This window comes from Cherax quadricarinatus, chromosome 10 (assembly GCF_038502225.1).
Source record: "Cherax quadricarinatus isolate ZL_2023a chromosome 10, ASM3850222v1, whole genome shotgun sequence".
NCBI classification, from domain to species: Eukaryota; Metazoa; Arthropoda; class Malacostraca; order Decapoda; family Parastacidae; genus Cherax; species Cherax quadricarinatus.
The window spans coordinates 16,324,667-16,338,759 of NC_091301.1; the positions used below are offsets into that span (position 1 = coordinate 16,324,667).

A 14,093-nucleotide genomic window follows, 5' to 3' on the forward strand; every position below is an offset into this window, starting at 1 on the left:
GAAACTAGCTTCAGCTGTCTGTCTTCTAAGGAAATATTCAGGCCACTTTCCAACACACCCTTGTAAAAGGTTGGTATATTCCTTTAGTGTTGTGTCACTGAGGTCTGGGGAGCTTCGAAGAAAGTGGGTGAGCAGTGGGAAGGACAGGCATCAGGTGAGTAGATAGAAGGAATTACGTTAATTCGGACTTCCAATCTTCCTGAGGTCAGAGATTTTTTTTTCTCACATTTGTGGTATTTAAGGACAGACTTAGATTACCTCCAAAATTTGTTTTTATTTTCCTGACGTCCTCTAAGAGGGGATTTTGTAGTGATTCACGAAATCGTAAATACACGATTGCAAACAAAATTCCACGGATGAGGATAGAACCCGCGGTCAGAGACTCATAAAACTACAGAATTTGTAGTGCCAGACAGAGTACCAGCCAGAGTGACAGCCAGAGTGCCAAAGTGCCAGTCAGAGTGCCAGAGTGCTAGCCAGAGTGTCAGTCACAGTGTCAGCCAGAGTGCCAGCCAGAGTGCCAGTCAGAGTGCCAGTCAGTGTGCCATTATTCAAGAACCAGATGATGAACAAGCCGGACAGTGTTACAGTGAGGATGACCGGGCAGTAAAGAAATCTAACAACTTATACCCCTGATACACATCTCATACTTCCCAGATATACCTCTGTAACACCCCTGATACACCTGATACACATCCTGATAAACCTACCCTTTTGATGCATCCCTGATACACCCTGATACACCACTGTTACACCATGACACACCCTTGATACACCCTAATACACCCTTGATACACCCCTGATACATACCTGATACACCCCTGATACACCCTAATACACCCCTGATACACAGCAACACTGTTGCACTTCCGCTTCTCTCACAATGTAATATATTTTGTGATGTAAATCAATTACCTGACTAATGTATCTCTCGCCAGCTTCGTATTTCAGCCGCAGCAAAACCACATTACAGTTTACAACCTCCCAACAATATGGAAAGGGAACTGTAACCCAGGTCTCCCTCCATCCAGGACCATCATCATGTTGCTAGTTGATAGTGGTCTATTACCGAAACGTCGTCACACACACACACACACACACACACACACACACACACACACACACACACACACACACACACACACACACACACACAACTGTTCAGTTAGCAAGAACTCATTTCAAAAATTTTCTTTTATATGTTTTAAGATATATTTTTTTCCATTTAAGTTAATGTAAAAATTAATAATTTTGTACCAAAAGAACCTCAGAAAACTTACCTAACCTTGTTATAACAAGCACAATTTAATTTAGCATAATCCAACTAAATATATTTTTAGATAAGTTAACAATAATTTAGCAATAAATAAACACAATGAAATCTATTTTTTTTCGTTAGGTTAAGAATGATTTCTGCTAAATTACTGCATACACAAATTTTCGCTTTCCTTATTCGGCAAGAAGAGCGTTGCTAATAAAGCCAAAATTGCAAGTTTTACCTATTCGGCACGACATATAAATATTGAATATATATATATATATATATATATATATATATATATATATATATATATATATATATATATATATATTTTTTTTTATTATCACACTGGCCGATTCCCACCAAGGCAGGGTGGCCCGAAAAAGAAAAACTTTCACTATCATTCACTCCATCACTGTCTTGCCAGAAGGGTGCTTTACACTACAGTTTTTAAACTGCAACATTAACACCCCTCCTTCAGAGTGCAGGCACTGTACTTCCCATCTCCAGGACTCAAGTCCGGCCTGCCGGTTTATATATATATATATATATATATATAGTCCCATTCATATTTCTACATTAGAACGACTGACAGTGGCACCCGGATTTATCAAGCTCCTATTTACAAGTCTAACTCGGGTTGCATAGTGGAGAGGGATTCTGTCGTCTATGCCCAACTCCCTAATGAGCCTGGGAGGGGGAGGGTGGTAATCCTCACGTAAATCCCCCTTTAGTCTCCAGTTACTGGGCAAGATGTAGGCGGGAGGGAGTGAGGGAGGGAGGGAGAGAGAAGGAGGGAGGGAGAGGAGAAGGAGGAGGAGAGAGATTATTAAGCGCTCTTGCATCTTCATGTCTTGAGGAAGTTTGGACTAGAGCCAGTCTGTGGTCCCTTGATGATTCTCTGATGGTGCTGCAGACTGTTGCTGTTGTTGCTGTTGCTGCTGGTGGTGAATATGTGTGTGGTGGTGTGTGGTAGTGATGGTGGTGGTGTGTGGTAGTGATGGTGGTGGTGGTGTGTGGTAGTGATGGTGGTGGTGTGTGGTAGTGATGGTGGTGGTGTGTGGTAGTGATGGTGGTGGTGTGTGGCAGTGATGGTGGTGGTGGTGTGTGTAGTGATGGTGGTGGTGTGTGGTACTGATGGTGGTGGTGTGTGGTAGTGATGGTGGTGGTGTGTGGTAGTGATGGTGGTGGTGTGTGGTAGTGATGGTGGTGGTGGTGTGTGGTAGTGATGGTGGTGGTGTGTGGTAGTGATGGTGGTGGTGTGTGGTAGTGATGGAGGTGGTGTGTGGTAGTGATGGTGGTGGTGTGTGGTAGTGATGGAGGTGGTGTGTGGTAGTGATGGTGGTGGTGTGTGGTAGTGATGGTGGTGGTGTGTGGTAGTGATGGTGGTGGTGTGTGGTAGTGATGGTGGTGGTGTGTGGTAGTGATGGTGGTGGTGTGTGGTAGTGATGGTGGTGGTGTGTGGTAGTGATGGTGGTGGTGTGTGGTAGTGATGGTGGTGGTGTGTGGTAGTGATGGTGGTGGTGTGTGGTAGTGATGGTGGTGGTGTGTGGTAGTGATGGTGGTGGTGTGTGGTAGTGATGGTGGTGGTGGTGTGTGGTAGTGATGGTGGTGGTGTGTGGTAGTGATGGTGGTGGTGTGTGGTAGTGATGGTGGTGGTGTGTGGTAGTGATGGTGGTGGTGTGTGGTAGTGATGGTGGTGGTGTGTGGTAGTGATGGTGGTGGTGTGTGGTAGTGATGGTGGTGGTGTGTGGTAGTGATGGTGGTGGTGTGTGGTAGTGATGGTGGTGGTGTGTGGTAGTGGTGGTGGTGGTGGTGTGTGGTAGTGATGGTGGTGGTGTGTGGTAGTGATGGTGGTGGTGTGTGGTAGTGATGGTGGTGGTGTGTGGTAGTGATGGTGGTGGTGTGTGGTAGTGATGGTGGTGGTGTGTGGTAGTGATGGTGGTGGTGTGTGGTAGTGATGGTGGTGGTGTGTGGTAGTGATGGTGGTGGTGTGTGGTAGTGATGGTGGTGGTGTGTGGTAGTGATGGTGGTGGTGTGTGGTAGTGATGGTGGTGGTGGTGTGTGGTAGTGATGGTGGTGGTGTGTGGTAGTGATGGTGGTGGTGGTGTGTGGTAGTGATGGTGGTGGTGGTGTGTGGTAGTGATGGTCGTGGTGTGTGGTAGTGATGGTGGTGTGTGGTAGTGATGTGTGGTATAGTGATGGTGGTGGTGGTGGTGTGTGGTAGTGATTGTGGTGGTGGTGTGTGGTAGTGATGGTGTTGGTGTGTGGTAGTGATGGTAGTGGTGGTGTGTGGTAGTGATGGTGGTGGTGGTGTGTGGTAGTGATGGTGGTGGTGTGTGGTAGTGATGGTGGTGGTGGTGTGTGGTAGTGATGGTGGTGGTGGTGTGTGGTAGTGATGGTGGTGGTGTGTGGTAGTGATGGTGGTGGTGGTGTGTGGTAGTGATGGTGGTGGAGTGTGGTAGTGCTGGTGGTGGTGAGTGGTAGTGAGTGCTGGTGGTGGTGAGTGGTAGTGAGTGCTGGTGGTGGTGAGTGGTAGTGAGTGCTGGTGGTGGTGAGTGGTAGTGAGTGCTGGTGGTGGTGAGTGGTAGTGAGTGCTGGTGGTGGTGAGTGGTAGTGAGTGCTGGCGTGTGATAGTGATGGTGGTGGTGGTGGTGGTAGTGATGGTGGTGGTGGTGTGTGGTAGTGATGGTGGTGGTGGTGTGTGGTAGTGATGGTGGTCGTGGTGTGTGGTAGTGATGGTGGTGGTGGTGTGTGGTAGTGACGGTGGTGGTGATGTGTGGTAGTGATGGTGGTGGTGGTGTGTGGTAGTGATGGTGGTGGTGGTGTGTGGTAGTGATGGTGGTGGTGGTGGTGGTGAGTGGTAGTGATGGCGGTGGTGGCGTGTGGTACTGATGGTGGAGGTGGTGTGGGGTAGTGATGGTGGTGGTGGTGTGTGGTAGTGATGGTGGTGGTGGTGTGGTAGTGATGGTGGTGGTGTGTGGTAGTGATGGTGGTGGTGCGTGGTAGTGATGGTGGTAGTGGTGTGTGGTAGTGATGGTGGTGGAGTGTGGTAGTGATGGTGGTGGTGTGTGGTAGTGATGGTGGTGGTGTGTGGTAGTGATGGTGGTGGTGTGTGGTAGTGATGGTGGTGGTGTGTGGTAGTGATGGTGGTGGTGGTGTGTGGTAGTGATGGTGGTGGTGTGTGGTAGTGATGGTGGTGGTGGTGTGTGGTAGTGATGGTCGTGGTGTGTGGTAGTGATGGTGGTGTGTGGTAGTGATGTGTGGTATAGTGATGGTGGTGGTGGTGGTGGTGGTGGTGGTGGTGGTGGTGGTGGTGGTTGTGGTGGTGTCATGCCCCTATGGTTAACCTTCCTTTAATATTACATTGCGGTCATTTCCTTTAATAGCTAAATTGGAAATGAACGTCCTTGTATTATTAAGATTAATTCTTATTAACAATTATAATTTATGTAACATGGCCATGATAAGTTTAATTGGAGCTATAGTAACCTGCCTGCCGCCCGGTGTGCCGGTGTGTAGTTAGCCGTGATGTTCGATGGTTATACCCCCCCCTTCCCCCCCCCCCCTTTATGTTCAACTACTCTACTGAGTGTTGGTGAGTCACGTCACGTGACCCACTTTACCTGTATGCTCAAGGTTGAGGGACGAGCAGTGAAGAAGTAGCAGCCAACGAGAACACTCCTGCTCGTCTCTGGTAACTGGCCAAGATTTATTAGCCGGCCTGGACATATTCTGTTTTATTCTGACTGCTTCCAATTGGGAAACAAGACTTTAATGTATAAAGTAATCTCCATTTATATATATGTTATATCTAGGATCTCCTCCTAATTGTCTGTTACAAAAGCCTTATGTATATGTTGGATACTATAGAAGAAACATGTATTCTTAACTTATATACGATAATTCGTATATTATAACTGGCTTTTGTTATATTATGAATATACTTAATTAAAATTAGGCATTCCGGAGGATCATTATTATTACCCTAACCTCTCTGACCAAAATTGTTATGCTCTAAAAAGGAAATAGTTGTTACAATACTTGGAGTGTAACAAGTGGGGGCCTGTGTCCGGGAGCATAACACTGAATTTCCTTTAAAATGAATGTAGAAATGGCAGAGAGGTTTGAAGATATAACAAAGGAGAAATTACAAAATTTGAAGCTTCAATCTTGTTGGCAATTAGCACGAAGCTTGGGCATAAAATACGACAGGCATTTCACTGCCCAGACAGTCAGATGTATGATACAGAATGTCCTTTTTCCAGATGAGCAGGATCCAGAGACTGAGAATGGAGAAGCAGATATTCCTTCCTTTTTGAATTCTTTTCTACAGACACCCGAGGCCGAAACTACGACGCTAACAACCCCTACTGGAGACGACGGACATGAACTTCCTGATACTCGGAAACGCTACGCTGCTACAACGACTCCAATTCCATCTCCAAGGACTATATGGGGAACAGAACTCCATCACACTAAAGAAACGGATCCAGGTAAACCATTTACAGATAGTTTTGAAACAGAACAAGAAGTCCTTTTGGATGATGAACACGTTCCACCTCAAATCTCTTTAGCCCTTTTGACTACTATTCAATCTAAGGAGAATTTTGAACGTCTAGAACGTATTTTATCGCTTCAAACCTCCTTTGTAGAAGCCCAGAGAAAGTTAAAAAGGGAGAATTTTGAACGTGAATCTTTGCTTTATGAACGGGAAGTACTGAGGAAGAAAAGAGAATCTAGTAATATGTATACAATCCCTTCATTTGACCTTGGTAAAGCAGCCTCTTTGATGCCTAAATTTACGGAGGATAATTTAGATTCATTTTTTGAAGCATTCGAAAATCAGGCGAAGGTGATGCAATGGCCTCCTAAATATTGGGCTGCTTTAATACATTCATCTTTAATAGGAAAAGCCCAAACCATAACTGCCAACTTACCTTTTGAACAATATTCTGATTATACTCAGGTAAAAGATTGTCTTCTGAAAGCTTATGATTTATTACCTGTCAGTTATTTGAAGATGTTTAGAACTCTGAAGAAATATCCTCAGCAGTCTTGGGTGGACTTTGCCAGGGAAAAGCTCTCTGCTTTCGAGCGTTGGCGTAGGGCCGCGGGAGCCGCCTCAGTCGAGTCACTTTCCCAGCTGATGTTGCATGAAGATCTTTTTAAATATTTTCCAGAGAGGGTGCATACTTATCTTTTGACATTTCCCACTACTAACTTGTTAGATACTGCTGCCCACGCAGATCACTTTGAAATTTCCCATGCTATAACCACAGAAATGTCTAAGGCCCCGGAAAAGAAATCTACCTCCCAAGGTTTTAGTTCAAGATTGACGGCTAGGAAAGCTCCAGCTGGCGAACCTTTGAAGGTGTATTCAGACAAAAAACAGGTGACAAACGGCTCTTTCTCCAGACAGTATCCTAAAGATCAATTACCACTGTGCCTTTTTTGTAAAAAGTTAGGTCATAGACAGTCCCAGTGTTGGCATAAACAGCGGGAAGATAAAACCCAACCAAGAGGGAGATATCCTACCCAGGTAATAAATTCCTCTCGGAAGTATGAAACTCTGGATGATGAATCTCTACCTTTTCAGGCCTCATCTAGCAGACCGTCTAATAGATGACTTTACCACGACAGTGCTTCAGAAGAAAAGGTCCGAGTAGCTATGGAACCCTACTTTTCCCAGGGGAAGTTCGGACTCTGTAAAGAGAGGTTAGTAAATATCACTACCTTTCGAGATACTGGCAGCTATCTCTCTTTATTAAGATCAAACCTGGTAAAGTTACCTACTAGTAGAGAACCCCGGCTAGACGTATTATTAGAGGCTTACGGAGGCACAATAATAAAGGTCCCTATTATAAGGATTTATGTAGAACTGCCTGGATATGTAGGCTGGATCAATGTGGGACTTTCAGATAAACCTTTTCCCATTGCCGGCGTGGATCTATTAATCGGGAACGAAATTGATCAATTGGAGATACCCAGAGAGCCTCTGGTTTTAGATAATCCTTGTGATGTAAATTATGCCTTAGAAGCCTCTGAGGCAGGGCTAGATTTATTTCCCCTTAATGTGGTCACCAGAGCCATGGCTAAGAACTCTAACAATTTGGATATTCAACAGCCTTTAGAAATGTCCGATGAATTAGGTTTGAACTTCCTGTTTAGCGAAGCAATTCAGTCGAGACCCACAGGTGACAAAGTTTTACCAGTCCCTGCGGACCTAGCTAGAAAATGTAATAAAGAAGAATTTCTTTTAGCTCTAAAGGACGATAAAAGTTTAACCAATAAGGATAAAGAGGAAGGTTACCTTTTAGATGAAGACGGTTTTCTTTGGAAGAGAAATAATGATAATGATTTGAGTTCAAAAGGAAACTTGTTAGTGGTGCCATCGTCCTTACGTAATATGGTATTTGAACTAGCACATGATAATCCACTGGGAGGTCATTTAGGATCTCGTAAGACAGAGAAAAAGATAAGGAAATATTTTTTTTGGCCTCAGATGAGGACTTATATTGCTGACAAACTACGGAAATGCCACGTTTGTCAAATAATAGGCAAAACGGCGCACAATCCCGCGTCTGCCCCTTTACTTCCAATAAAATGTCCTGAAGAACCTTTTGAAAGATTAGTTATTGATTGTGTAGGACCGTTGCCCCGCACAAAAAGGGGTAACCAGTATATCTTCACTATCATAGATATGGCAACTCGGTATCCTGATGCTATCCCAATGTCCAAAATTAATTCCAGAAATATAGTAAGAGCTTTAATACGCTTCTTTGCTCAAGTAGGCATACCACGTGAAATTCAATCTGACCAAGGTTCTAATTTTACGTCTAAGGTTTTTAAAGAGGCTATGTCTCGATTAGGAGTAAGACAGATCCTCTCTACAGCATATCATCCCCAGTCACAAGGAGTGCTAGAAAGATTCCACCAAACCCTTAAATCTACTTTACGTGCTTACTGTGAGCAATATTCTCGTGAATGGGACGAAGGTTTACCCTTTCTTCTCTTCGCCCTCCGTGAAGCTGAACAAGAAAGTACTAAATACTCTCCATTTGACTTGATTTTTGGACATCAGGTGCGAGGACCCCTAGCCATATTACGAGATTCTTGGATAGGGAAGAGAGGACCTCTTCATCCCAGTCCTCTACTTTGGAAAGAACCTCTCTCCAAATTAAAAAGCTTAGCTGCCGTGAATCTGTCAGAAGCTCAAGCCAAAATGAAGAAATCTTATGACCAAAAGGCTAAATCTCGTTCATTCTCTCCGAATGAATTAGTGTTAGTTAAAAACTTAATTCCAGGACATTCTTTAAAACCTAGATATTTGGGGCCATATGAAATAGTAGACAAAGAAAATGAGGTGAATTATCTGGTCCGTGAACCAGGACGTCGTAAGAAAATTAAGAGGTATCACATAGATAACTTAAAGAAGTACGAGTCTAGCCTTCTCCCTACTATTATTACCTCTATTCAACCTACATCCACTGAAATAAGGAATGACACTGTAAGGGAAGTAAGAGAATTTAGACTACATAATTCTGAAGTTTTAAAAGAACTAGACCATTTCCTGGAAGTTCTTCCTACCTCCCAAAAATCTCAAATCAAAGAGTTAATCACTAAATATAACTCCATCTTCAAAGATATCCCTACTCCTTGTACATTGGGTTTCCACGATATTGAATTGTTAGAAGATAGTCCAATAAAGCAATCCCCTTACCGGGTCTCTCCTGCTAAGCAAGAATTAATTCAACAAGAAATAAATACATTACTGGAATATAATTTGATAGAACCCAGTTGGACACCTTGGGCCTCTCCCTGTTTATTGGTCCCAAAACCCGATGGTACCGTACGCCTATGCACGGATTACCGTAAAGTAAATTCAGTCACCAAACCAGATGGGTTTCCATTACCCAGGATTGATGATTTAATAGATGCTGTAGCCGGTGCCAACTTTGTGACCAGATTAGACTTGCTGAGAGGGTATTACCAGGTGCCGTTAACTCCTAGGGCCCAAGAGATTTCCGGGTTCGTAGTTAAGAACGGACTATTTACGTATAAGGTTATGCCTTTCGGCTTGTGTAACGCCGCCTCCTCTTTCCAGAGAATTATGAACATTTTAGTCCAACCCTTAGAAGGTGTAGAGGCATACTTAGACGACCTGGTGGTTTTTAGTGATGACTGGCAGTCTCATTTACAAAGATTAGAGCAACTACTGAAAGCATTGCAGAAATACAATTTCACTGTAAATTTACAAAAATGTGACTTTGGTAAAGCCCAGATTAAATATCTCGGTTTTAAAATAGGGAAGGGACTAGTAGCCCCCGACCAATTAAAGGTCCAAGCTATTTTAAATTTCCCGTCTCCTCAAGACAGGAAAGCCCTCCAACGATTTTTGGGAATGGCTACTTATTACAGGCGTTTTTGCCCAAACTTTGCTCAAGTTGCCTCCCCCCTGACTAGATTGACCAGTCCTAAATATAAATTTAATTGGGACGAGAATTGTGAACAAGCTTTTAAACGTTTAAAACGTTTCCTTTCCTCTGCCCCAGTATTGCGTGCACCCAATTTCCAAATTCCTTTCACCCTCCATGTTGATGCCAGTGATGCAGCAATAGGTGCTGTCTTATTGCAATCCTTCCAAAACGGTAATATTCTACATCCAATATGTTATTTTTCCTATAAATTGAAAGAATATCAAAGATCTTATTCAACCATAGAAAAAGAAGCCCTGGCTTTAGTGTTGTCCTTAGAACACTTTGACGTATACCTCGGTTATACTCCTCATGTGATAAATATTTACTCAGACCATAATCCTCTAACTTTCATAAATTCTATGAAATCAAAAAATGTTAGAATATTACGCTGGGCTTTAAGGATCCAACCTTACCGGATCTCCATTTTTCACATAAAGGGTTCGAGCAACGTGTTAGCCGATGCTCTCTCTCGCTCCTAATATGGCTTAACTACGGAAATTCTTTGCAGTCAAGCAGTTTCTGGACCAGTTCTAGCAAGTGGATGACTAACCTTGGAATGATGTACCTCCATCCCTATACCAGCTGGTTGGTTTCTTCTACTCCATCAGCATCTTAAACGCCGAGATATTTGCTTGTGGGCCGGGGTGTCATGCCCCTATGGTTAACCTTCCTTTAATATTACATTGCGGTCATTTCCTTTAATAGCTAAATTGGAAATGAACGTCCTTGTATTATTAAGATTAATTCTTATTAACAATTATAATTTATGTAACATGGCCATGATAAGTTTAATTGGAGCTATAGTAACCTGCCTGCCGCCCGGTGTGCCGGTGTGTAGTTAGCCGTGATGTTCGATGGTTATACCCCCCCTTCCCCCCCCCCCCCCCTTTATGTTCAACTACTCTACTGAGTGTTGGTGAGTCACGTCACGTGACCCACTTTACCTGTATGCTCAAGGTTGAGGGACGAGCAGTGAAGAAGTAGCAGCCAACGAGAACACTCCTGCTCGTCTCTGGTAACTGGCCAAGATTTATTAGCCGGCCTGGACATATTCTGTTTTATTCTGACTGCTTCCAATTGGGAAACAAGACTTTAATGTATAAAGTAATCTCCATTTATATATATGTTATATCTAGGATCTCCTCCTAATCCTCTGTTTTGAAAGCCTTATGTATATGTTGGATACTACAGAAGAAACATGTATTCTTAACTTATATACGATAATTCGTATATTATAACTGGCTTTTGTTATATTATGAATATACTTAATTAAAATTAGGCATTCCGGAGGATCATTATTATTACCCTAACCTCTCTGACCAAAATTGTTATGCTCTAAAAAGGAAATAGTTGTTACAATACTTGGAGTGTAACAGTGGTGGTGGTGGTGATGGTGGTGGTGGTGATGGTGGTGGTGGTGGTGATGGTGGTGGTGATGGTGGTGATGGTGGTGGTGGTGGTGGTGATGGTGGTGGTGGTGGTGGTGGTGGTGGTGGTGGTGGTGGTGGTGGTAGTGATGGTGGTGGTGGATGTGGTATTGATGGTGGTGGTGGTGGTGTGGTAGTGATGGTGGTGGTGGTGTGGTAGTGATGGTGGTGGTGGTGTGGTAGTGATGGTGGTGGTGGTGTGGTAGTGATGGTGGTGGTGGATGTGGTAGTGATGGTGGTGGTGGTGGTGTGTGGTAATGATGGTGGTGGTGGTGTGTGGTAGTGATGGTGGTGGTGGTGTGTGGTAGTGATGGTGGTGGTGGTGTGTGGTAGTAACGGTGGTGGTGGTGTGTGGTAGTGATGGTGGTGGTGGTGTGTGGTAGTGATGGTGGTGGTGGTGGTGGTGAGTGGTAGTGATGGAGGTGGTGGCGTGTGGTAGTGATGGTGGTGGTGGTGTGTGGTAGTGATGGTGGTGGTGGTGTGTGGTAGTGATGGTGGTGGTGGTGTGTGGTAGTGATGGTGGTGGTGTGTGGTAGTGATGGTGGTGGTGCGTGGTAGTGATGGTGGTAGTGGTGTGTGGTAGTGATGGTGGTGGTGTGTGGTAGTGATGGTGGTGGTGGTGTGGTAGTGATGGTGGTGGTGATGTGGTAGTAATGGTGGTGGTGGTGTGGTAGTGATGGTGGTGGTGGTGTGTGGTAGTGATGGTGGTGGTGGTGTGGTAGTAATGGTGGTAGTGGTGTGGTAGTGATGGTGGTGGTGGTGGTGGTGGTGGTGGTGGTGGTGGTGTGGTAGTGATGGTGGTGGTGGTGTGGTAGTGATGGTGGTGGTGGTGTGGTAGTGATGGTGGTGGTGGTGTGGAAGTGATGGTGGTGGTGGTGTGTGGTAGTGATGGTGGTGGTGGTGTGGTAGTGATGGTGGTGGTGGTGTGGTAGTGATGATGGTGGTGGTGTGGTAGTGATGGTGGTGGTTGTGTGTGGTAGTGATGGTGGTGGTGGTGTGGTAGTGATGGTGATGGTGGCGGTGTGGTAGTGATGGTGGTGGTTGTGGTGTGGTAGTGATGGTCGTGGTGTGTGGTAGTGATGGTGGTGTGTGGTAGTGATGTGTGGTATAGTGATGGTGGTGGTGGTGGTGTGTGGTAGTGATTGTGGTGGTGGTGTGTCGTAGTGATGGTGGTGGTGGTGTGTGGTAGTGATGGTGGTGGTGTGTGGTAGTGATGGAGGTGGTGGTGTGTGGTAGTGATGGTGGTGGTGTGTGGTAGTAATGGTGGTGGTGTGTGGTAGTGATGGTGGTGGTGGTGTGTGGTAGTGATGGTGGTGGTGGTGTGTGGTAGTGATGGTGGTGGTGTGTGGTAGTGGTGGTGGTGGTGTGTGGTAGTGATGGTGGTGGTGGTGTGTGGTAGTGATGGTGGTGGTGGTGTGTGGTAGTGATGGTGGTGGTGTGTGGTAGTGATGGTGGTGGTGGTGGTGGTGGTGAGTGGTAGTGATGGCGGTGGTGGCGTGTGGTAGTGATGGTGGCGTGTGGTAGTGATGGTGGCGGTGGTGGTGGTGGTGGTGTGTGGTAGTGATGGTGGTGGTGGTGTGTGGTAGTGATGGTGGTGGTGCGTGGTAGTGATGGTGGTAGTGGTGTGTGGTAGTGATGGTGGTGGTGTGTGGTAGTGATGGTGGTGGTGGTGTGGTAGTGATGGTGGTGGTGATGTGGTACTAATGGTGGTGGTGGAGTGGTAGTGATGGTGGTGGTGGTGTGTGGTAGTGATGGTGGTGGTGGTGTTGTAGTAATGGTGGTAGTGGTGTGGTAGTGATGGTGGTGGTGGTGGTGTGGTAGTGATGGTTGTGGTGGTGTGGTAGTGATGGTGGTGGTGGAGTGGTAGTGATGGTGGTGGTGGTGTGGTAGTGATGGTGGTGGTGGTGTGTGGTAGTGATGGTGATGGTGGTGTGTGGTTGTGATGGTGGTGGTGGTGTGTGGTAGTGATGGTGGTGGTGGTGTGTGGTAGTGACGGTGGTGGTGGTGTGTGGTAGTGATGGTGGTGGTGGTGTGTGGTAGTGATGGTGTTGGTGAGTGGTAGTGATGGCGGTGGTGGCGTGTGGTAGTGATGGTGGTGGTGGTGTGTGGTAGTGATGGTGGTGGTGGTGTGTGGTAGTGATGGTGGTGGTGGTGTGTGGTAGTGATGGTGGTGGTGTGTGGTAGTGATGGTGGTGGTGCGTGGTAGTGGTGCGTGGTAGTGATGGTGGTAGTGGTGTGTGGTAGTGATTGTGGTGGCGCGTGGTAGTGATGGTGGTGGTGGTGTGGTAGTGATTGTGGTGGTGATGTGGTAGTGATGGTGGTGGTGGTGTGGTAGTGATGGTGGTGGTGGTGTGTCGTAGTGATGGTGGTGGTGGTGTGGTAGTAATGGTGGTAGTGGTGTGGTGGTGGTGGTGGTGGTGGTGGTGGTGGTGGTGGTGTGGTAGTGATGGTGGTGGTGGTGTGGTAGTGATGGTGGTGGTGGTGTGGTAGTGATGGTGGTGGTGGTGTGGTAGTGATGGTGGTGGTGGTGTGTGGTAGTGATGGTGGCGGTGGTGTGGTAGTGATGGTGGTGGTGGTGTGGTAGTGATGATGGTGGTGGTGTGGTAGTGATGGTGGTGGTGGCGGTGTGGTAGTGATTGTGGTGGTGTGTGGTAGTGATGGTCGGGGTGTGTGGTAGTGATGGTGGTGGTGGTGTGTGGTAGTGATGGTGGTGGTGGTGTGTGGTAGTGATTGTGGTGGTGTGTGGTAGTGATGGTGGTGGTGGTGTGTGGTAGTGATGGTGGTGGTGGTGTGTGGTAGTGATTGTGGTGGTGTGTGGTAGTGATGGTGGTGGTGCGTGGTAGTGATGGTGGTAGTGGTGTGTGGTAGTGATGGTGGTGGTGTGTGGTAGTGATGGTGATGGTCGTGTGGTAGTGGTGGTGGTGG

At 46.0% G+C, this 14,093-nt stretch overlaps 2 protein-coding genes across 2 annotated transcripts in view; one reads left to right on the forward strand and one right to left on the reverse strand.

Moving 5' to 3' along the window:
- LOC128687845 (uncharacterized) overlaps positions 1 to 14,093 on the reverse strand; it is a 150,320-nt gene that overhangs the window by 89,140 nt on the left and 47,087 nt on the right. The window lies entirely within an intron of this gene.
- LOC138850950 (uncharacterized) lies at positions 5,116 to 11,028 on the forward strand. The gene is made up of 2 exons (XM_070083675.1): positions 5,116 to 6,979; positions 10,250 to 11,028. Exon 1 carries the CDS (start codon positions 5,364 to 5,366, stop codon positions 6,888 to 6,890), a length of 1,527 nt encoding a protein of 508 aa, XP_069939776.1. The 5' UTR covers positions 5,116 to 5,363; the 3' UTR covers positions 6,891 to 6,979; positions 10,250 to 11,028.

What these genes read in the sequence shown, in the direction of transcription:
- LOC138850950 (XM_070083675.1), top strand. Translation starts at nt 5,364, where the DNA reads ATGAATGTAGAAATGGCAGAGAGGTTTGAAGATATAACAAAGGAGAAA.